Raw genomic sequence first — 19,904 nt, forward strand, 5'->3', positions numbered from 1 at the left:
TGATCGTTCGAGGTGAAGGGTTCTCGACGGCGAAAGGAAGAACAGCGAGAGACAACCTCCCCTCAGTTTCACGCGGAGCATTTCTTTGACAGCCAGCCTGGCTGGCTGAGGCAATCTCAGCCGGGCCAATCGCCTCTGTCCGTCTGGAGGAAATCGCGAGCTGCAGACGATCTGCATATGGAATGACCTAGCCCCTGCAGGATTCCTCCGCCCTGTCCTTGACTCGCGGGGTCTTTTAAACATCAGCTGGGGTGGATGGACATTTCAGCCAATGCATCGAGACGTCTTTTGCTCGAAGGCAAGATGAAGGCAAAAGCGCGATGGGGCCGCCACTGGCGGTCATCGGACGGCTTCATCATCACCACTCTCTCCCTCGCAGTGTTTACTGGTGAGTGGAAATAAGTCACAGCAAGCGCCCTGCATTCCCACTGACCTTCTTCCGATGTGCCAGATGAATTGCTCTTTGCCTTCATGGTACCTCTGCTTCCAACTATCCTGGAGGATCGCATTGGCCTGGACGCGTCGCTCACCCAGCAATACACATCAATCTTCCTCGCTGAAGGCGCGTTCGTCTACATTGTTTCAAGTCCCTTTATCGGGTCCATCGCCGATGCGGTTTCGTCCAAGAAGCTCCTCCTGCTGGCCCTTCTGGCGCTGGCTCTGGTCAGCGTCGGCTGCTTGTCACTGACGACAACGTGTGGGTGTGCCCCTTCCGAGGAACAGACGATTGACAGCTAACGAGGTCACGGAATAGTGGTATGGCTCTTCGTCGGCCGAGTGTTCCAATGCATCGTCAGCAACGCGCTGTGGATCGTGGGCATGGCCACTCTCACGGAGAATATCGGATCGGGGCACATGGGCAAGATCACCGGGTTAAGCTCAGCCCTGACGGCGGCGGGAACGATCGCCGGTCCGGTGCTCGCTGGGCTGCTATTTGGGATTGGGGGGTACTGGTTTGCATGGGCTGGAGCAGGCGGGTTCTTGGTCGTCGACATCGTCCTGCGCGTGCTGATGGTAGAGAAGAACGCTGCTCCAAGCCCACGCGCAGGCGACGACGAAGACGGAGGTGAGAGCGACCCTCTCCTCGAGGGCAATGACAGAGCTCCTGGATTGTCGCAGGGAATGAAAGGCTGGCGCTTCTACGCCTGCCTTTTGCGCCAGCCTCGCTTCTCGACGGGGCTCCTCTGTTATTATGTCTGCGCGCTGCTGATTGCATGCTTTGAGTCGACGCTGGCGGTGCATGTGCGTAATGCGTTTGGCTGGGGCGCCCTTCCTGTGGGACTTCTGCTCGCTTCTATCCAAGGGCCAAGGATGGTCCTGGGGCCCTGTGTGGGCTGGCTGAAGGACCGCTTGGGTTCGCGAACACCTACAGCTATCGGACTCGTGAGCCTTGTCCCGTTCCTCTGTCTTCTGGGCGTCCCTGGAGACCAACGCTTTCTGTGGGTGAATGAAACCCAGGGTAAGGTCATCTACGCCGGCTCTATGGTCATGCTGGGATGCCTGACGTGCCTTCTCAACGGGGTGGGAATGATGGAAGCAACTGGTAAGACTGCTTGCCAAATTGCACACGGTGACTGACAGCGTACGCTCAGAATCAGTTGATCTCCTCGAGACCAGCCAGCCAGGCATTTTCGGTGCTCACGGAGGCTATTCGCGCGCCATCGCTTTGACTAGCATGGTGTGGTCGGCGGGCTTGCTGACGGGGCCTCTGCTTGCTGGGTGTGTGGCCGAGCAGGTTGGCTATTTCGAGCTGCAGTGCCTCCTTGGTAAGCTCTCTGCTGTCGTTGGCTTGCTTCTCTGACTCGACCAGCTGTCATTTGCTTTCTGACAAGTATCCTTGCCCTGCTGTTTCTCGACTCAAAGGGTTGATTGTTGGCGTTTCTGTATTGGATCTTACTTAATTCGACATCTACAAACCTCGCGCATCTATATCTTGTCCCATTGGAGTTAGGGTTAAGCCAGTACCAGCAAGATCACTATGGTTGGACATCGGCATGGTACGCTCCTATGAGTGGTCATACGACCGTGGCAAGGCTTCCGAGAGGATTAGCTCTTGCAAGCCCAGAAATGATGTTCTGCATGTGGCGGAAGATGCAAGTATAATGTCCAAAACGTGGTGACATTGGCGGGGTGTGAGCGGGGTGTGAGCGGGGTGTGAGTTAATCTCATTGTTTCATTGCTCTCGAGAGTTCAGAACCTAATCAGGCCATCAAGCTCCGTGAATAAACACTCAGCTCCGGAATCCTTAGATATTGGTTTGACATCTCCCTTTTTTTCTTTTTGTTTTATTGGAGGGGTTGGTGGAAGGGGTTAGTTCGATGGTAGTGCCGGCAGTCGTCTCCCGATCAGAACTTTGGACGATCTCTATAGAGGTAGTCTGTTTTCTCGTATCATTCGTTAAGGCACCTTCCAGAAAAAAAGAGTACATCGCGCTCCATTGCGGTACTCCGTAGCAAACTTGGCAGACTTGAAGCGGTGCGCTCTTCCAAGATGAACTGTAGGTGTTGGTTTGTGTTATGCGGCAGGACAAATTAAATTGTTACCATGCGAGCATTATGGAAACATCCAGGAACCAAACCTGTTTTCGAGGGATTTCCAGGTACAATAAATTAGGCATAGTTATCTATTCCAGGAGGGAAACACAACTTGCGTCTTTCTCTTTAGCGCTGCGGCCCCTCCAAATAAGTTCAATACAGCTGATTCGTATGCGTCCCTCAGGGCAGCAAGTCATGAGGACTGTACCCCCTGTATCAGATCTAAAATAGCATCCACTATCGCCTCCGGTTTCTCTTGAGGCACCCAATGTCCAACTCCATCCACGTATCTCAATTCCCGGAAATCACTACAAACCGTCCCGTCTATCATCTTCTCCAACGCCCCAGGATCCTGGTAGACGCCCCAGTCCCGGTTTGCCAGGACAAACGAAGTCGGAACAGAAATCTTCTTTCCCGCGTACACATCAGTATCTCGCATATAACGGCCACCGGCGGCAGTCCGAACCCGATACCAATTCAATCCGCCCTGGAAACCCGTCCGGGAATACTCAGACACGTACACCGCGAGATCTTCATCCGGCAACCAGTCATGGGAACGATTCACCTGCGCCTCTGACTCGTTCTCCATGTACCTCGCAACCGCCTCCGGCATCGTGCACTCCACAGGCATGATGTAGTAATATGGGAGCTGGGCGAGTTCAGTAGCGGTCCAGCGCCGTAATGGGTATGGTTTATTGCATGTCCACGAGCCACTCTTCAGGTGGAAGTAGCCGCGCAGGAAATCGTGGAGTCCGTTAGGAGAGTTCATCATGTCGTTGTTAGCCGAAGCGGTCGAGTAGTACCATCTGTAATGCTTCCGGCCTAACGCAGCCAGTTCACTGTGAACATCCCCTCCAGCGGCGAATTCAGAAGCAGCCCGGTCTCCTTCGTTTAAGGTGCTGCAATCCGTGTTGGTGTGACTTGCCGTAGTAAACGGTAGGCCCGGCACCTCATTGAATGGCTGGCTCACTAGAACCACGCTTCGGAAGACATCCGGCCGCACAAGCGCACACATAGCAGCTGTTGCAGCGCCGAGGTCGTGGCCGACTACGCACCTGACTGACTGGTAACCAAGCGCATGAACGAGAATAACAATGTCCCGGACGAACGATGTCGACGAGAATGAGGTCAGGTCGACATCGTCAAAGGGCCGCGTATCCCATCCGGTCGTTCGGCCGAAGCCCCGCTGATCCGGGGCGACAACATAGTATCCAGCGTCGGCAAGAGGAGATAAAACTTTGCGCCAGGAAAAGGCGAGCTCAGGGAAGCCGTGGAGGAGGAGGATAAGTGGCCGGTCGTGAGATGCGGTATAACCGGCTTCGAGAATATGGAAGGAAAGAGTTTTGGTGGGAACGATGCGGGAGTTGATCTGGCGGGCGAGCGGAAGGGGGAGCTCTGTAGCATGATCGGCGAGACGACTTTCCACGCTCGATGTCATACTTGGAGCGCAGAGCAAGATTTACTGACGGTGGCATAAGAGCATCGAGTTTGGATGCTTGGACAGTACAAGAATCCATAGCCGTAGCGTCGTTATATATTAAGGCCATAAACAATTACCTACCGCAAGTTGATCCACTGTCCTCTCTTATCCCAAAGTTTCGCAATCTCGCATTTCTCTACTATTGGCCCAGACAACCCTGACATTATATACTTGCCCCCCCCCCACAAAAAAAAATGAAGGCAAAGATACCCTCTCCACCTTGCGTGGACTCACTCAATGATTGTTATACCGTCGAAGAATGGGCATATTATCCGATGGCCAACCCGGAAGCAGTGGAAGCTTCTCCTGGCTCCATCGGCATACATTGCGGCAGCAGAAGTTATTTGCCAACAAGTCTTGCTCTTCTGCCAAAATCTTCTTCGCGGCCTTGTCTCAGTGAACAGTGTCCAAGATATCATTCTTTTCGGAGGTGCCACCCTTGTCTTGCTAGCTGGCGGTCGCGCCTTCTACATCTTCTTTATTCTTCCCGCTGAGTTCGCTCTCGCCTGAATTGAGGCCTCACTCCTAGGAAAGCAGAAAGATCGCGCTGCCCCAATAGTCACTTCCTTAGACAGTACTGTCAGTTTCTGGGATGGCTGGCGCAGATTCAACAGGGGTCCTTGGCGACGCCTCATCAAGCTTACCTTTACTATTTTCGCTATTCAATTCGGCATTATCCTTCTTGGTGTTCATCTCATCAGTTTTGAGATTTGGGCAACCATGGGTGTGGAGGGCTTCCGGGCAGTGATCAGCGTCATGCTTGACTTGGATGGAGATCAGGACAGCCACGAGAATGGATATATTCACAAGAATGGCCAGGGAGATCTATGGAATGGACTGTTTTGGATTAAGATTGGTATAGGTTAGATATGTTATGTAGCAGACTGCGACCCGGGTAACATCGTAGTGATAAATGTTGGGCCTCCCCAGCAATACATATTTTATGAAAGCAATCCGCTTCGTTGAAGCTGCTGTCTATTATGTGCGGACTGAGGACGATCTATATGTTCCTACCAGATGTGGAAGTATGCAGTGTACTCCCAACCGAGTATACTGACTACCTTCCTGTCCTGGATCATGATGTTTCCCAAATTGAGTTCACAGTGAGTGAGCACATACGGTTCACACTGGCACTTCGGGAGGCGCTTTTTCGGGTTCGCCGGAACTGTCCTCATATCTCGCCAGATCGCCCGACATTATCTTCCATACTTTATCGCATGCAGTCTTCGCCTACGCTCGTTTTACATATAATATGGAAAGACATACTCTGTATAGTGTTGGAAAGGGCAAATCCTGGCACACTCGTGTTCAAAATTAAGTTCCGGCAAAACCACTGACGAACTCTTAACGAAGCCTCTGTTGATCGCTCGTATTTTCCGACCAAGGTCTCTCCGGTCCAGTCTCATTAGGCCATTCACTGAAGATCCATGGAGGAGGAGGAGGAGGAGGAGGAGGAGGCCTATTCTTGCTTGCTGCTGCCTGGAACATGGAGCTTTGACCAGCTTTGTTGATAAATAAACGGCGCATCTCCAGCTCGAAATTGGTAAAAGCTAGCTTCAACATTCTCCTATGATGGCCGCCTCTCCAAAGCCTTACACTAGCTTCACCATATCCTCCAGTTGCCTATGTTTTGGTTCTCTGCATAACATCTGGCACGGTGCCTGCATCCCTCCCCAACAGGGTTTTCCTAATGTTCGGCCTCGACTCTCCGGTACTGTCCTGAAGCATTCTATTGAATACAACCTTCCTGCAAAGAACGGAAAGTGGAACGCATTCCAGCTCCTTGATCACGAGAAGAATGTGACCGCATGGTTTATCGCCCATTCCGATGTTGACCCCGAGAAGGAAGTCGATAAGATTCTCCGCGTGTCCGGCTTCCGGAACAACGCCAAGAAGGCCGCAGCGGGCATCCTGGTCATTAATCGCTACGACTGGGATTACTATGATGAAAGATCGTGGGATGAGATTCATGCAGACGGGGAAGAGGATGGCGTTGATGAGCTTGAAGGTGGCTCGACCGAAACTGCAACTTGGTGTGGGATCGTGGACTACACTGAGGCGAAGACCAATGTATTGCAGTGGAAAGAACAGCAACCGAGCGAGCGAACATCGTCAGAGGGTGGCATATCACTGTACCTTTGTCCTGCTGAATATATGCATGGCCGCTTTGGGTTCGACGAAGATAACGAAGCAGCCCGCTCGTTTCTCTTCTTCTCGGGTATGACCGAGTTCAAGTGCACAACGTTCGTGGGACTTCAGCAAACGCTAAAGAAGGAGGAGACCCCAAAAGAGACTTTAGAGCGATGGCTCCGCGAGGGCGCTGACTTGTCTGGGCTTCGGTCAATTAGGCTAGAATCTCTCAAACTAGATCCCCTGCCTCCGCGGATGAAAAACTCTGGTCCAGGGCTGCCACCTCTTGCGTCCGAGTGCCTCGGGCCGTACGACAAAAGCGAGCATATCCTGAGAGCACAAGACATTGAGGCTTTGCGTCTAGGCACGGCGCTTAGGGAGCCGGTGATCCAAGAGTTTGTTGAGTCCTGGAGAGAGCGTTCATTCGACCTCATTAACGATATGGTCATGAGCTACCTGGAACGCACTGTCCTCCCTAGCGTGGGCAATCGGACAGTCTCTGCTGCTGCCGATGTCCTTTTTCCTCGTCACCACGTGGAAAACAGCTTTGATCGCAATGCTTATTGCTTCTTCACGCGACCCCACGCACGTTACGCAGACAACCCAGGAGCCGACTTCGACTCTGCTTTTGTAAGCGGGAAGATTCGGACTTTCCTAGCTTCTCGGACCGGAGGTAGTTCTGTGGTTTTTGACAACGAATGTATTCTAGGCATTTGTAACGTGGTGGCCTACATGCTCGAAGAGGTGTTTGAGCTTGCCAATAACCATAGTCGTGATTGTCGACGACCCAAGATTCTGCCCTGGGACATCCGCATCGCTGTTTTCAATGACCCAGAGCTGCTTGATCTGCTGAAATTCTCGAAAGTCTATTGGGAGGGAAGGGGCGAACTTCCACTTCCTGAGACAAGGGAGGAGTCATACGTTACTTTGGAGACAATGTTGGCCATGCAAGCCGACTGGGAGTGGAGCGAATATTCTTGACGCTGATTCCGAGTCCATCGGCAAGCATGCGTCAGTGCTCGAAATCAGATATACCGATTCCATACTCTCACAAATTATCTTCACGAACAAAAAGATCCCGTGCCCGTCAGTTTTGTGTTTAGAGTGTTCGAAACGAGATCTCCGAATTACACATCGCGTCCCTGCCTAAGCCAAAGAATGCCAATTGCGGTACTTAGTGACGCGGCCATATCTACGAGGGATTGGGGACAAGGGACTTGATGAAGTGATTCAGGAGAACGATGATGAGCATTTACCGTCTAAGTCCTTAAGTTCCGTCCAAAGAACCAGACTTGGGAACTGCAAGCAACAAATACGTTGCCAACCTGGGAATTGTACCTGGGGACATTCGGATGTTACATTGTCCACGTCCTAATATCGTCTGCCAAAATCCGAAGAATCCTTCCGGGCAACATTAAACTATTAAGGCACAACGTTTTACATAGGGTATCAAGGGCTACGGTTTCTTCAGACTGCAGATATCGGGTCGCCGACAGAGGTATCTTCTTCGAGTCGATCATCGCTTGGTATCGCACTGCAGGAGCCTGTTGGAGGAGGCCGTCTAGTTGGCGGACCACCAATGTTGTTGACAACGTTTAAGGGGTTGTTTGCCATATTGTGGCTTTGCCTGCAACCAGGCCAGCGCCCAGAAATGAAGCGAGCCAAGGGTCGGAGCGTTGGAAGACAGGCACAGACGCATCCGACGGAAATCTCCACGTTAGACCACCACCAGACACATGCTGCACGGGCTATGAAAGATCAATATCTAACAGTTGCTCGAGGTTGATAACTTACCAGTGAAGCCTATCATTTCCTCGCTGTTCAGTTCAAGAAGGCAGCTGGCTCGGATACCGCTGATAATAATGACGCTTCAAAATGTCAATTCGGCCTCCTAGGGTATTTGCTAGCACTTACAAGCCCCCAAGAAGAAAGATGCTAGCAACCCCAACCTTCCTAGAATTAGGTAACCGAAGTCGCCATATCTCCCAGATGGGCACAGTTAGGATGGCTATGTCGGTAACGATATTCGGGACCGCGGCGCCAAAATACCATTTGCCCTTATTGATGCACCGGCCCTCTATTGCAGACATGCCCCAAGCCTTCTGGATGGGGCGACATTGGAACACAGCAACGAGGCAGACTGCAACCCACCACAGGAAAACGATAGGCCCAACCACGGACACAGAAATTTTGACGGTCGCGGTAGGGAATATTCGATAAACATTGTCAGGATAGAAGCTTTGATCAGCGCAACACTAGTGCCATAGAGGATATCTAACAAAGAAAGGTACTTCTGGAATGTCAGCCATAGGCTAAATGCAGTGTCCATGGCACTCACAAGGTCGGCTCTGCTCATTATTATCTCGTCGCTTGGTTGGCTGAAGTTGAGTTGCATCCCTGTTCCCCCTCGGTAGACGCCTGCGCAAGGGGTATTCAGTATTTTGAACAGCTGGATTGCTCTTTTCGCGGTTCGGCACCTTGCACCTTACCTATAATGCTAAGGGTGATCGTACCATAGACAAACAACTCAAGAGTAGTTAGTACGGTAGGATAATTAGATAACTTGACTTCTGTTAGGCCATACCAGCGAGACAACAACCATCCAATCATCCGGGCCATACCCGATTCGCGTCAATGCCCTTGCCCAGAGCCGCAGGAAGACGAAAACAGTCGCCAGACCAGCCATGGCAAAGCCGAGCCTGATGACAAGGGACCCCCCCTTACTGTGCGGCGCCTGACTATATTTTGTAACCATCGATGCTAACCGATCGCGACTAAGAGAGTGCAGGATCAAGGTATTTGAGCAATTATACGGGATGTGGAATTGATGAAGTGCCAAATAAATATATTGGTTGTCCTTTATGTTAGGTAACGCTGTCCAAGTCCAATGGTAGCCAAGGTTCACCTAGCTCTCAGCCAGCTGCTTCCAGAAGCGAGACCCAAGACTAGACCTCTTCAATCGCCACTAGCGCAAGTTCCAGACCCCATGGGAGCCCCGTGGGAGTTGGTCAGTCCGTGGTCCTGCCCCGTCTGGCTTTGCGCGTCGCGTGGTCCTATGATGGCGCCTGAATTTTGATCGAACCCATGATGACATAATATCCCCTCTATTTCGGTTGGTGCCTTTCATTCAATGACGCTGACAGGTTATCATCCAAACGAAAAAAAAAAAAAAAAAAAAAAAAAAAAAAAATCTTTGATAATGCCGCTCATATCTTAAACATCGATCTCTACGGCAGTATTTCTCTTTTTACCGTTGCTGACGAGAACTGCGGAGGGTTGTTAAGTTCCGGTTGCGAGGCAGGACCTTACGACTCGGCGCGGTTGGCAAGTGACTTCAAGTTGGGACATCATCACCTGCATTTCATCCTGAGTTTGCACTCAAACGTAAGTAACCCAAAGGCCATTTCATATTAGTCGTTCTGAGGATTATCCTGCGCCGCCCTAGTCTAATAGTCAAATAGTCCAATATTGTGACTAAGGCTTCGTTTGAACAACGGAGTTTGGGAAACGGATTGATGAGTCGATATCGGCCCACTAAATGATTGAACTCGTCCCGTACTTGGAGTGGTGACGTATCGTGGTAATTGTCTCTGTCCACATAAGGGTAGGGTCCTTCTCGGCGCAACTTACTCAAGCCAGTTGAATAGATCAGCCTTTTGTGGCAATATGAGATAGTCCAGGCTGAATACACCTGGTACATAAGGCATTGATGCAAACTTGCCAATTGTGCCTAATCAATCCTACTAGGCATAGAGATATGTTTATCGTGGAACTTTCAGCTAGGTATACTCTTCTTCTTCTCTCTCTCTCTCTCTCTCTCTAGTGTTGATACTTCGTAGAACGTACAAGTTGATTCTTGATCTGCATTCAATACATTTTGTGTTTTGCTGCCATCATCATCCTCCATATCTTCTCACATACAATTCGAAGGCATAAATGTGGGCAAGTATTTCGGGAAACACTATTCACATGACTCTCATCGTCGCGGGAAGCTGTCATAGCAATTTCCTACGGCCTAGAACTCTTGAGGGATAACCGGGAAAGAAGGGAATGGACTCTCCCTTTCAATCCGATCCCTCCAGATAGGTGCTAGCTCACCCAGGAGACGTGTAACCTCACCATACCCGGTATGCTCTCGTGTCTTATGCAAGGTCGACCTTACTAACGAGATATCTTTCTCTTCCTCCACAACATAACCAAAGATCTGCAAAGGCCAAGGTGCGAGAAAGCACCTTGTCCATTGACCATTACATTCTGGACACCGGAGGATTCCAAGCGCCGTCTGCAGTTGCCACCTAAATCCTAGCCTTGGCAGACCCGCCATGCTGGTTTGCTTTTGCTCCATCATTGTCAAAGCCAAATCAAGAAGCAAAGACGCGGCTAATACATATAACACCAGGGCAAGGGAGGAGAGATCCTGCTGCAGCCTCTCAGTTGGTATGTTGCCAGTGCTGTCCCCAAAATCGCAAATGGTGCTTTCCCAGACGGAAATCTTTCCCTGGAGCTGAGAACGAGCGACTTGGTTCGGGGGAACGCGTGAGCTGGTCAGGCGGATAATGGAGAGGATAAGGCGATAAAGCTCCAGAGGTACGCCAAGGACAGGGCTATTGGCTGCGGCAGAGGCGTCGAGAAAGGTTAAGGATTGAAGAGTACACTCAACCCGCATTATCAAATCGTCATCCACTTTGAAATCTGCTAAGAAAGGCCGTCGGATGGCGAGCAGACAGGACTGGTAAAGCACACTTTCTGCAGTGACGCGGTCGCTTGCTCGTGACATGGAGAAGGCATTCTGAGAACGATCATAGCGCAAATTCACAGCGTGAACAGCGCCCATAACATGCTTGGATGCATCTTCCGCAGCATCTAGGCCCCAGAGCTATCGTGAAGAGTTTTTCGTAATTAGCATTGTACATGAAGTCCTCCTCGTCCGGGGAAGAAATACATACCGAATATATGTATAAATAGATGATTGCATTGACTATGTCATCACTTGGTTTGTCAATGAGCGAATTGAAGTTTTCGAGTGCCTTGTTGACTATCAAAATTGCATGTGCATAGTACGTGAGGGAGGCGCTTCGCAGTCGTTCGTCATTTGTCAGCATGTATAGGTTTATTGCGCTGCAAGCGAGGATCCCTGATCTAACAGTTTCGAACTGCAGGGACAGCCCACCTAGGAAGGTGCAGTAGTCTCTGCGAAATCCTGGGTGGGAATTGGGGAGGAGGAGAGTAGAAATGAAGTTGTCACAGAAGTGATGAAAGAGTTTATACTCCAGGTCGCACCGAAAGACCGTGGACGTAGACGTGACAAGGTGAGCAGGTAGCAGCAGCGATGACGAGAGCATTTCCACATCCCTTCGTCCTAGGCCATCAACGGCGTGTGGATTTGCTTTCTCTGAAATGGTCGTTCGACTATTACTCCGGAGGCAGTGATGTCGACGATCGTAGAGGTCGCGCGCAGTCGGCCAGACACAAGGGAGCCTCCTTGTCGAGCAATTTCGACAGTGAGGGCGATTTTCGCTGCACTTAACGCGCCGTTTTCTGCCTAGACGAATTATCAGGCACAGGATTAGGCAATGCAATTCATGGGATTCCTTACAGGTAAGGCAACCTGTTTTTGTTCGGAGTCTTGCAGCCGACATTGAAAGAAACTAGCGCATCACACGACCAGCGAGCTGTTTATGTATCCCCAAAGGTGATTTTGGTATGCTTTGAACGAGCAGCAAAAGCTTCGTCGCTTCGTTAGACAGAGTGGGTACTGACTGATGGTCGTTTGAGAAGAAATTGGGGGTTGTTATCTAACAGATTTTATATTTGGGTTAGTGGCGGTTTAGTCCTAGCGGAGTCTCGCATGGAGCAGTTGTGTGGCAACCATCATTGTTATTGTAGGTCGACTAAGTTTAAACCAAAGATTATAGTCCCGTAGATACTGATAACCAGCCAGCCGTAGTTAAGGGCAAGGGCCTGTTTGGGAGAGGGTGAGGGGATTTTGACTTTGCCAAAAACCTCCCACTGCCCTTGGCCAATTAGCGACCGTCATTAACGCGGACTTTTTGGAGGCCAAAGGAACTCCCCGGATCCGGACTCTCTCCTTGCTCCCCGCATTCTGTACGTCTTTCCATTCCTCGCAAATGAGCTCAATCTTATCGCCACGCTGCTTTCCATGGTTCGGCCTCAACTTGTTCATGGCGCTGAATAGATGAGTTGTTATTTCCAAGGAGTGCCGAAGACCCCTTAAACTTTTGCCTGATTGGGCCCCGCACATTTCCCCGACACATCGCCAAGAATTTGAAGCGTTTTAATCATCAAACTATTGATCGAAAAGGAATGGAGTTTGTCCTTCACGATGTTGTGGGTTCCCGAGCATTAGCTATAAACAGGCCAAGGCAAAGGCCTGCCATATCACAGGGCACAATTTGCTGTAGAAAGGAACGTGATAATAATCAATGAATCCAAGACTTACTGAGACCAACTAGATGTTATAATGTGAGCTTACTATTGCTAGACCTCATACTAATATTTATGCAATTACAGTTATGCGCTTGCTTAAAATAACTTCATGCTTATTCATGGGCCATTGAGAATAGCAACTGCTAAACCACCTAGAACTCCTTGAATGGTATAATATACTATAAGCGCCTTTGACAGGGGCATGGTTATGCTCGTTATGGGCCTAAAGACTGGTGAAAGAGTTTAAGCTGGATGAAAGCTTACCTTTGAAATAGGAGAGGGCATAAAAGATGTGCATACTGTACAGTGTGGAATGAGTGTAAAAAGAATATTCAGGGCTGCTTTTGGTAATGGGATTAGAACAGGTCTTGTGCCTTATCAAGAGATTCTTAGTCATATGATAGAGCCGTACCTACATAGGGTATTTGAGAGCTTTTTTATCACGCCATTTTACCATACCTCGATGCATGAACGGTTTCCCAGTATCGGGCGATCATTGGAGGGAATGGTTGAAGTTATGGTATGGCCCCCTTGGTCTCCTGTTCTTTAATTTTACTGAGAACTTACAGAGCCTCACGAAGGTAGGATTTCGTAGAAATGCTCTAGAATTACAACCTGCTCCTGGTACAGAGGAAGTCATTCCATTCTTAATAGGTGGTGCTATCATTTCATGACGTTGACCAGCACGTGCTCAGCTCTCTGCAACGGTGTCTGCCAGTGTCCAGGCACTGGGTCAGACAAATGTTGATATATTCAATATTAGACATTCGGAAAACTTCGTATATGATGGGTTTCAACAGTCGCCGTTTTAGACTTACTAGAGAAGTATTTGTAGCACTAGTATTTAAATCTCGTCGTGCCACTGTAGCCCTGTGTCTCTCTAAGCGCGTCCAAGCTATCTAGCTAATTAGCAGATCGCCAAAACCACATGACAGCGCCAGATGACAGCCACAGACTAATCGTGTTTATTCAGGTATATCTTTCAAGTGCACTTCGCATATTAATCTCATCCCTAGTCGGCTAGGAGATGTAAGCTGAAGATTTCCGAGAGCCTCCCTACTGATCATCCTACATAGGACCGCTCATACAGTAATAACGCAGAGTTTAAGATGAAAATTCTCAACAGCAAGATTTTCTGTTTAAGACACTTTCACACATTGGGAACTACCCTAGGAACCAATAAAAATATAAACAGCTGCATGTTACAGCCCCTTTTTCCACGAACAACTGTTGTTTTCGGCTGCTTGATTTGGAGCTTTCTATCCTGTCTGACACAGGTCGCGTCTGTGGCTAGTCCGTTAAGGCTAGTGTAAGGGCAGGACCAGGGGCCTCAACTAGGTAAGAAGAAGCAGATGGGATTTGGGGGTAAAACAATTGAACCAAATGTAGAATGAGGACTGATCCTTGGGGATTTTAAAGCATAACTCACCAAGGCTATTTAACATGACCGAAAAACACCATAGAAGCAAGAGGCCATTGCCATCAAGTCGTTTGACCTCTTGTAGCCGCGAGCTCTTTGATTTCTCTTGACCATTTGGTTATGTCGGCACTGCCACGCATTTGGCCATTCATCCCCCGCAACCCTCGCATTTACCTACCATTGGCCATTGCCCCCATGAGGATCCGCCCGAGACTCAAAAATTGCCACTTGGCCGCACGAAATTCAACCAATAGGAATACGTGGAATGGAGATTGTTCTCGAAAAACCGAAAAGGTTCCAGAAAGAATCAGCCAATGGTAGCTAAAAGCGAGATACCGATAGCCGTCAGCATCTCCAATTCAAGTCTGAGGAAGGTGCTCAGCAGCTCAAAGTAACAAAGTAAAATAATAATTTAGGATAAGAAGTGAAATGGCAGAATTAAAAGGATTTGGAGGCTTGTCAGGCCCGTGGTACTAGTGAAATCACAAGGTCAAACAAAGTGCTTTCACAACATGACAACATAAGGTGAATGTCAACCTTGGGGATTCGAGCCTCCTCATCCTGAAGAGAAATATGCATTTAAGTACCCACGTACTAAAATGCTGCTCACCAAATGCTGCTCACCGCAATAAACATTTTTTACTATCATTGTAATTTTGGAATTCGTAGAACCCGATGAGTTACGTGTACAATCTGGCAGCTCCACTGTCTCCGTTTCCACATATTGTTGGGAACTGCCATATGTCGCAATCAAACCTTGTTGGATAGTATCCCTGTCGTCCAAAGTAGGGCAGAATTGGCATCATAACTGTATGTTCCAGTTGCGCATCTGACCTTCGGAGCTCGTGCTATTTATTGCACATAACTAAGATTGCGACCCCCACCTCAACCCGTTACAGCTTTGTATTTTGTTGCGGGGGACGAGCGTCCCCTGTTCGTCTTCGAATACTTGGCTTCTCCTCTATAAATATGTTGCCTCAAGTCCACTTCGTGAAATATCCAATCGCCCACTGTCATTCAAAATGACAGAAAATCATCCGTTTAAAGATATTCCACTTCTGCAAGAGCAGTGGGCGGAATATGGCGCTGGAATTCTCATCATCCTTCTCCGCTTCTTTGTTAGAGCAAGGCTAGTGGGTTTGCGCGGCCTCAAAGGCGATGACTACATGATCGTTATGGTAGGATGACCTTCCGCATAGCTCGGCAGTCTTTTGCCGTGGCAGATATTGACACCACAATTAGGTCCTCGGCCTGTTTACGTTGGATGCCGTTCTGGTACACCAGCTTGGTAATCTTTTGGACCAACACTTAGTGATGCAACCAGCATACGCAACTAACACCCCGAAGCTCACTTAGGAACCAATATGGACGTACCTGTAAACCTCGCACCTGACGAATACGGGCCATTTGTTCTGGGCTCTAAACTCCTGCTTGTGTCTTGGTACTCATATACTGCTATTCTCTGGGGCCTAAAAGGCTGCATGCTTTTTTTCTAGTGAGCTTTTCTTGTTGGCTTTATTTCGTACTTTTAGCTAACCAAGAGTGCAATTGTAGTAAGCGCTTAGCCTTTGGACTATGGCAGGAAAAGCTAGCACGATGGCTCGCAGTTGCATGTCTTTTGTCCTATATTGCGGTTGTCCTGACAATCACGTTTTCCTGCTGGCCGTAAGTAGTTCAGCTGATTCTTTATGGATACATGAGCTTATGTCGTGCAGGTATGCTCATAATTGGATGGTCTACCCAGCATCGAACGGTGTGCTCCCGGCCAACCTCAGTGTGTGACCATTGCTAATGGTCCCTGGGAAGACAGATGCGGTGTTAAAACCCAAAATTTCATAGTGACTTGCGTGCTAAATGTCGTGTGAGTGTCGTTCCCTATTTCCCTATTCGAATTGCAAATCCCTCTAATCGAGTCCGCAGAACGGATGCCGCGCTGTAAAGCACTCCTATTCTCATTATTTCCCAATTCAACTAACGGATTTCGCATAGTCTCTTCATTCCCCTTCCGCTCGTATGGAAAGTCAAGGTTACACCCAAGAGGTTTGTACATCTGCTACGTTCCACCCTTATGTCCAATTTAACCAAACTGCGTGCATGGACAGTCTAACAATTTGCAGGAAGTTTCTTCTTAGCATTTTATTCAGCTCCGGTATTTTTGTGATGGCCGCATCCATAATTCGCACTACTCTATCACTGAGTGGAACCCCGTCGACCTCCAACGTTGTCAAGTGGGGTGTCCGTGAAACTTTTATGGGAATCATAACGACGAATATGCCAATCCTCAAACCTCTTGTCACGAAAGCATTCTGGGCGAAAGGATCACCTTCGACCTTGCATCATCAGGACCACAGTGGACACGAATTCAACATTATTCAACCAAGGTCTACACACAGGATAAGGAAGCATCGGCGGGGTGGTTCACCTAGTGAGGATGGATTTGCTTTGGATAATGAGATGTATTGTGCGGGGATCGAAGGTGAACAAGTTATGATTACCACCACAGTCGATGTTCAAGTCCACAGGGAAACTGCGGAGCCTGATTCAAGCCAAAACCTGGGGACACAAACTGGGAAAGGAATACATACTCCATGGTCCTATTGAGTAAGGTAGTCTGTACTCCGTTAGGTCTTCGAGATTCTTACCAACTACGCTTCTCTACAGCTTCGTTGCTTCTTCTGTATAGACCAGGCCCGTTCCTCGCCCGTCCTTCTTCCTCTTGGTTAGACAGTGGCGTCGCGCTGTCAGATTCTCAGTGTGATCTGGTCAAGGCAATTTCAAGAATGACTGTGCCAATACTTAAGTTACCAGTTATGTATATTTTTCTGAATTCCACTATTCTAAACAAGGTAATTCAGAACATGTTCCACTGACGCCTGGTGCCTCCGCAGGATCGAAACACTTCGCCCCCCAGTTTCATATATCTGTTTCCATGCCTTCTCCACGTCGAAAAGCCTCGCATTCACCCCCTTTCTGCCACATGTAACGCTCAATGGGCACTTAGAATATTTCTTTTCAGTAGTATCTGCCATTGCTTCCTCCAGTTGATACTTGCGGCAGCACGATAGTTCTCACACAACCCGCGCACTGACGCTGGATTGCATAGGCGTCTACACCGCCGGTTACTGCTCGGTCATCGGGGATTCCATCTCCTCCACCAGTCTGCAAGTCGTCACATAAGCAATTATGCACCCAAGCCTTTGGAGGAAGACTGATCAGTTTTTTGGGAAATGAATGAGGCAGGATCTGTCGGCCCAGAAAACGGCCAGAAATTGCTCGTTGAATACTTTATGCTGCACATCGAGAAGTGGTATACGAGAGGTATCATTTATAGGTCCGTAGAGCGTTACTACTCACAATTATTTGCCATATGCCACTTTTCTTTTATACTTCTCCGAATACTTGGAAATCAATAAATGACAAACCCAGCCGCAACGACGACGAGGTCCGCATTGGAAAGGATGAGTGCAAATTTGTCTTGTGCTCAACGAAAGAGCAGATGGAGATTCTGGTAGCCTAGTGGGAAGAATTTGGTAGTAAGGCTCTGATTTGATACGCCTAGGACAGAAGTATGATAGGCCATATTTTCTTTGTCACAGCAAGTGTTTGGCTACACCCGTTATCCGGTGGGTACGGGGTTGTCTGATTCTCCCATTTATCTCTGACTGCAATACAGAAAATCACACGATTCACAAAAGCAGTTTAGCTCGGATAGTTGATATTCACAGCCTTCAACACATATCAATTGCGGGATTGTGAATACACGTGGAAAGCAGAGCACTGAGCATTGGTTAACAGCTCAATCAGCCAGGACAATTTTTGAGATCAACTCGGCCGCTTCCAGGGTAGCTTCATCCTGGAAATGCTTGCCCACCACTTGAAGTGCAAGAGGCGCATTTGCAAATTTCTCAGGAACGTCTGGTTAAGTAGACTCTTATCAGTACCAGGGTTCGTCTTTTAGGGTTCGTCTTTTAGGGTACCCTTTTAGCTTACATTTCTTCCATTCCCTCTTCTCTTCGGGGTTTCGTGGCCTGAAACTCGGATCCACCTTGTCCACCTGAGGATCAGTCACCAACCTGGTAGGGAAAATGACAGCGGGCTGATCAAGTATATTCCAGATGGCCGTGTAATGCCAGTACTGTCCTGTGCCAATCTCCGAAGCGGCACCGGTATAGGGAGGGCACAGAATGAAGTCTACTCCATGCTCGTTCATCGTCCGGTGATAACTGGTCTTGTTAGATGGAGAGTCCGAGACAGCTTGATCACAATACGTACTCTGCTCGATATTCCTCTCGTTGGACATTCAACTCCCAGTTCTCTGCTAAGCTGAGTGATCGAGGTTTACCATACGCGAAGGCCCACTCCGTCAAAGGATGAACAGGCTCGCCGCCCTCCTCCAGTATAGCCTTCTGGGTATTTGCTGTGTCTGGAAAGTAAAGGCACCTAAGGATATCCCATCCGCGCCGGTGCTCGTAAGGCTCCCAGTTCACCAGTTTGACACCTGCAGACTCCAACTTGCTTTTGGCATTTTGGAGTGCACGGGTCATGGGTGGGAACGGCCGCACAATACTATAAATATATTAGCTCTACCGCAACTCTCCGGCGCAATGTTTCGGGCTTTCGTATGAAATAAATGAGCGAAACATACCCGTCATCCCACATAATGCCAACCGTAATCTGCTCTGGCTTGAATGAAGGTAATTCCTTCCAAGGCAATGGGATCAGACTTGTTTCTTCTTCCCATGGTTTTTGGTCAATAACCGCCTTCTGGAAGAGCTTCAAATCCGCTATACTGTTGGCCAGGGGGCCAATAACACAACGAATGCTCTCATTTCCCCCTCCAGCAAGGAAGACGCCTTTGTAAGGATTCCGAAGCGCGGTAATCCGAAGACCATAACTCCCGCAGAAAGCAGCTGGATATCTAATGGATCCTCCGATATCGGTGCCAATACCAAGGGCAGCACAATGGAGGCCTATTGAAGCACCTTCCCCGCCACTTGAGCCACCAGCAGTCAGATTTCGGTTGTACGGATTAACTGTCTCTCCGTAGATGATGTTATTGCATTCCATATGCTGCGACAAAAATCAGTATTAAAAAAAAAAAAAAAGGAGATGAGGGAAGATCTAACCATGATGCTTTGAGGCTGATTTGTCCGTGCAATGAAGACACCCCCAGCATTTCTCAATAACCGAACAAGCAGTGCATCTTCCTTAGGGATGTGGTCCGTCCATGCCACGTAAGAAGCATGGCATATACGGTTCTTCAAACCAACATGCTCTTTCACCGAGATGGGAACTCCATGGAGGGGTCCAACCAACTTTCCAGTAGCCTTGAAATAATCATCAAGCTCGGCAGCACGATCAAGCGCTTCTTCAACCATGAACTCTGTTACAAAGTTCACTAACTGGTTGCCAACATGGGCCCGCTTCAGGAAGGCGGTTGTCACTTCCACTGCGGAAAGCTTCCCCGTGTGCATCTGCTCCACGAGCTCGTTTGCCGTTAATTTAGTGATCTTAACCTGCTCAGAGGTTAACAGCCCGCACGTGTCCGGGAAAGTGACAACGTTGAGTTGTCCTTCCCCCGGTAGTTCGGACTCGGGGAGCAGCCACTCCGGGTTCATGGAGTCTTTGCAGATCTGCCGGCATTTTTCAGCCTTCCATTCCCAAGCGGCCTTCATGATAGGATGAGACAAGTACGTTGGATACGAAAGAAGATGAGGGAGTGTTCCTGGCAACGAAAGGAAAAACTGGTAATTGGAAGTGTCTGAACGGGCAGAGGGTCTTGTTCTTATATGCGCCTTTCACGGAGCCGTAACCTCCTGCCAACAGATACTGCTTTGTCAGAAGGTCATTTACGAGGCCCTCGACCCAGGCGTCCCTGTGTGACTAGGAGCGG

General features: G+C 49.0%; 7 protein-coding genes across 7 annotated transcripts; 3 read left to right on the forward strand and 4 right to left on the reverse strand.

Moving 5' to 3' along the window:
• Positions 1–303: 303 nt before the first annotated feature.
• On the forward strand, positions 304–1,869 carry BJX67DRAFT_385266 (major facilitator superfamily domain-containing protein; the record flags this gene model as incomplete). The annotated part of the gene is made up of 5 exons (XM_071033820.1): positions 304–388; positions 452–697; positions 755–1,543; positions 1,593–1,766; positions 1,811–1,869. 5 exons carry the CDS (start codon positions 304–306, stop codon positions 1,867–1,869), a joined length of 1,353 nt encoding a protein of 450 aa, XP_070881770.1.
• Positions 1,870–2,727: 858 nt separating this feature from the next.
• BJX67DRAFT_391061 (alpha/beta fold hydrolase) lies at positions 2,728–4,051 on the reverse strand (the record flags this gene model as incomplete). The annotated part of the gene is made up of 2 exons (XM_071034711.1): positions 2,728–3,903; positions 3,998–4,051. The coding sequence occupies 2 exons, from the start codon at positions 4,049–4,051 to the stop codon at positions 2,728–2,730; spliced, it is 1,230 nt and encodes a 409-aa protein (XP_070881771.1).
• Positions 4,052–5,586: 1,535 nt separating this feature from the next.
• Positions 5,587–7,125, forward strand: BJX67DRAFT_385268 (uncharacterized protein; the record flags this gene model as incomplete). Its single annotated transcript, XM_071033821.1, has 1 exon — positions 5,587–7,125. The coding sequence occupies one exon, from the start codon at positions 5,587–5,589 to the stop codon at positions 7,123–7,125; it is 1,539 nt and encodes a 512-aa protein (XP_070881772.1).
• A 486-nt stretch (positions 7,126–7,611) lies between these two features.
• BJX67DRAFT_385269 (uncharacterized protein) lies at positions 7,612–8,830 on the reverse strand (the record flags this gene model as incomplete). Its single annotated transcript, XM_071033822.1, has 6 exons — positions 7,612–7,892; positions 7,939–8,012; positions 8,059–8,382; positions 8,436–8,562; positions 8,634–8,670; positions 8,729–8,830. The coding sequence occupies 6 exons, from the start codon at positions 8,828–8,830 to the stop codon at positions 7,612–7,614; spliced, it is 945 nt and encodes a 314-aa protein (XP_070881773.1).
• Positions 8,831–9,939: 1,109 nt separating this feature from the next.
• Positions 9,940–12,243, reverse strand: BJX67DRAFT_365528 (Zn(II)2Cys6 transcription factor). Its single transcript, XM_071030279.1, has 3 exons — positions 11,741–12,243; positions 11,091–11,686; positions 9,940–11,020 (listed from the first exon to the last, which is right to left on the reverse strand). The coding sequence occupies exons 1-3, from the start codon at positions 11,781–11,783 to the stop codon at positions 10,160–10,162; spliced, it is 1,500 nt and encodes a 499-aa protein (XP_070881774.1). The 5' UTR covers positions 11,784–12,243; the 3' UTR covers positions 9,940–10,159.
• Positions 12,244–14,683: 2,440 nt separating this feature from the next.
• On the forward strand, positions 14,684–16,918 carry BJX67DRAFT_289505 (uncharacterized protein). The gene is made up of 10 exons (XM_071026776.1): positions 14,684–15,189; positions 15,254–15,299; positions 15,359–15,506; positions 15,566–15,676; positions 15,727–15,764; positions 15,818–15,872; positions 15,932–15,946; positions 16,001–16,051; positions 16,129–16,818; positions 16,900–16,918. The coding sequence occupies exons 1-9, from the start codon at positions 15,034–15,036 to the stop codon at positions 16,610–16,612; spliced, it is 1,104 nt and encodes a 367-aa protein (XP_070881775.1). The 5' UTR covers positions 14,684–15,033; the 3' UTR covers positions 16,613–16,818; positions 16,900–16,918.
• A 682-nt stretch (positions 16,919–17,600) lies between these two features.
• BJX67DRAFT_391064 (amidase signature domain-containing protein) lies at positions 17,601–19,742 on the reverse strand. Its single transcript, XM_071034712.1, has 5 exons — positions 19,138–19,742; positions 18,657–19,081; positions 18,284–18,577; positions 18,002–18,234; positions 17,601–17,926 (listed from the first exon to the last, which is right to left on the reverse strand). Exons 1-5 carry the CDS (start codon positions 19,684–19,686, stop codon positions 17,808–17,810), a joined length of 1,620 nt encoding a protein of 539 aa, XP_070881776.1. The 5' UTR covers positions 19,687–19,742; the 3' UTR covers positions 17,601–17,807.
• Positions 19,743–19,904: the final 162 nt, after the last annotated feature.

This window comes from Aspergillus lucknowensis (assembly GCF_044049455.1).
Source record: "Aspergillus lucknowensis strain CBS 449.75 chromosome Unknown BJX67scaffold_61, whole genome shotgun sequence".
Classification (NCBI taxonomy): Eukaryota; Fungi; Ascomycota; class Eurotiomycetes; order Eurotiales; family Aspergillaceae; genus Aspergillus; species Aspergillus lucknowensis.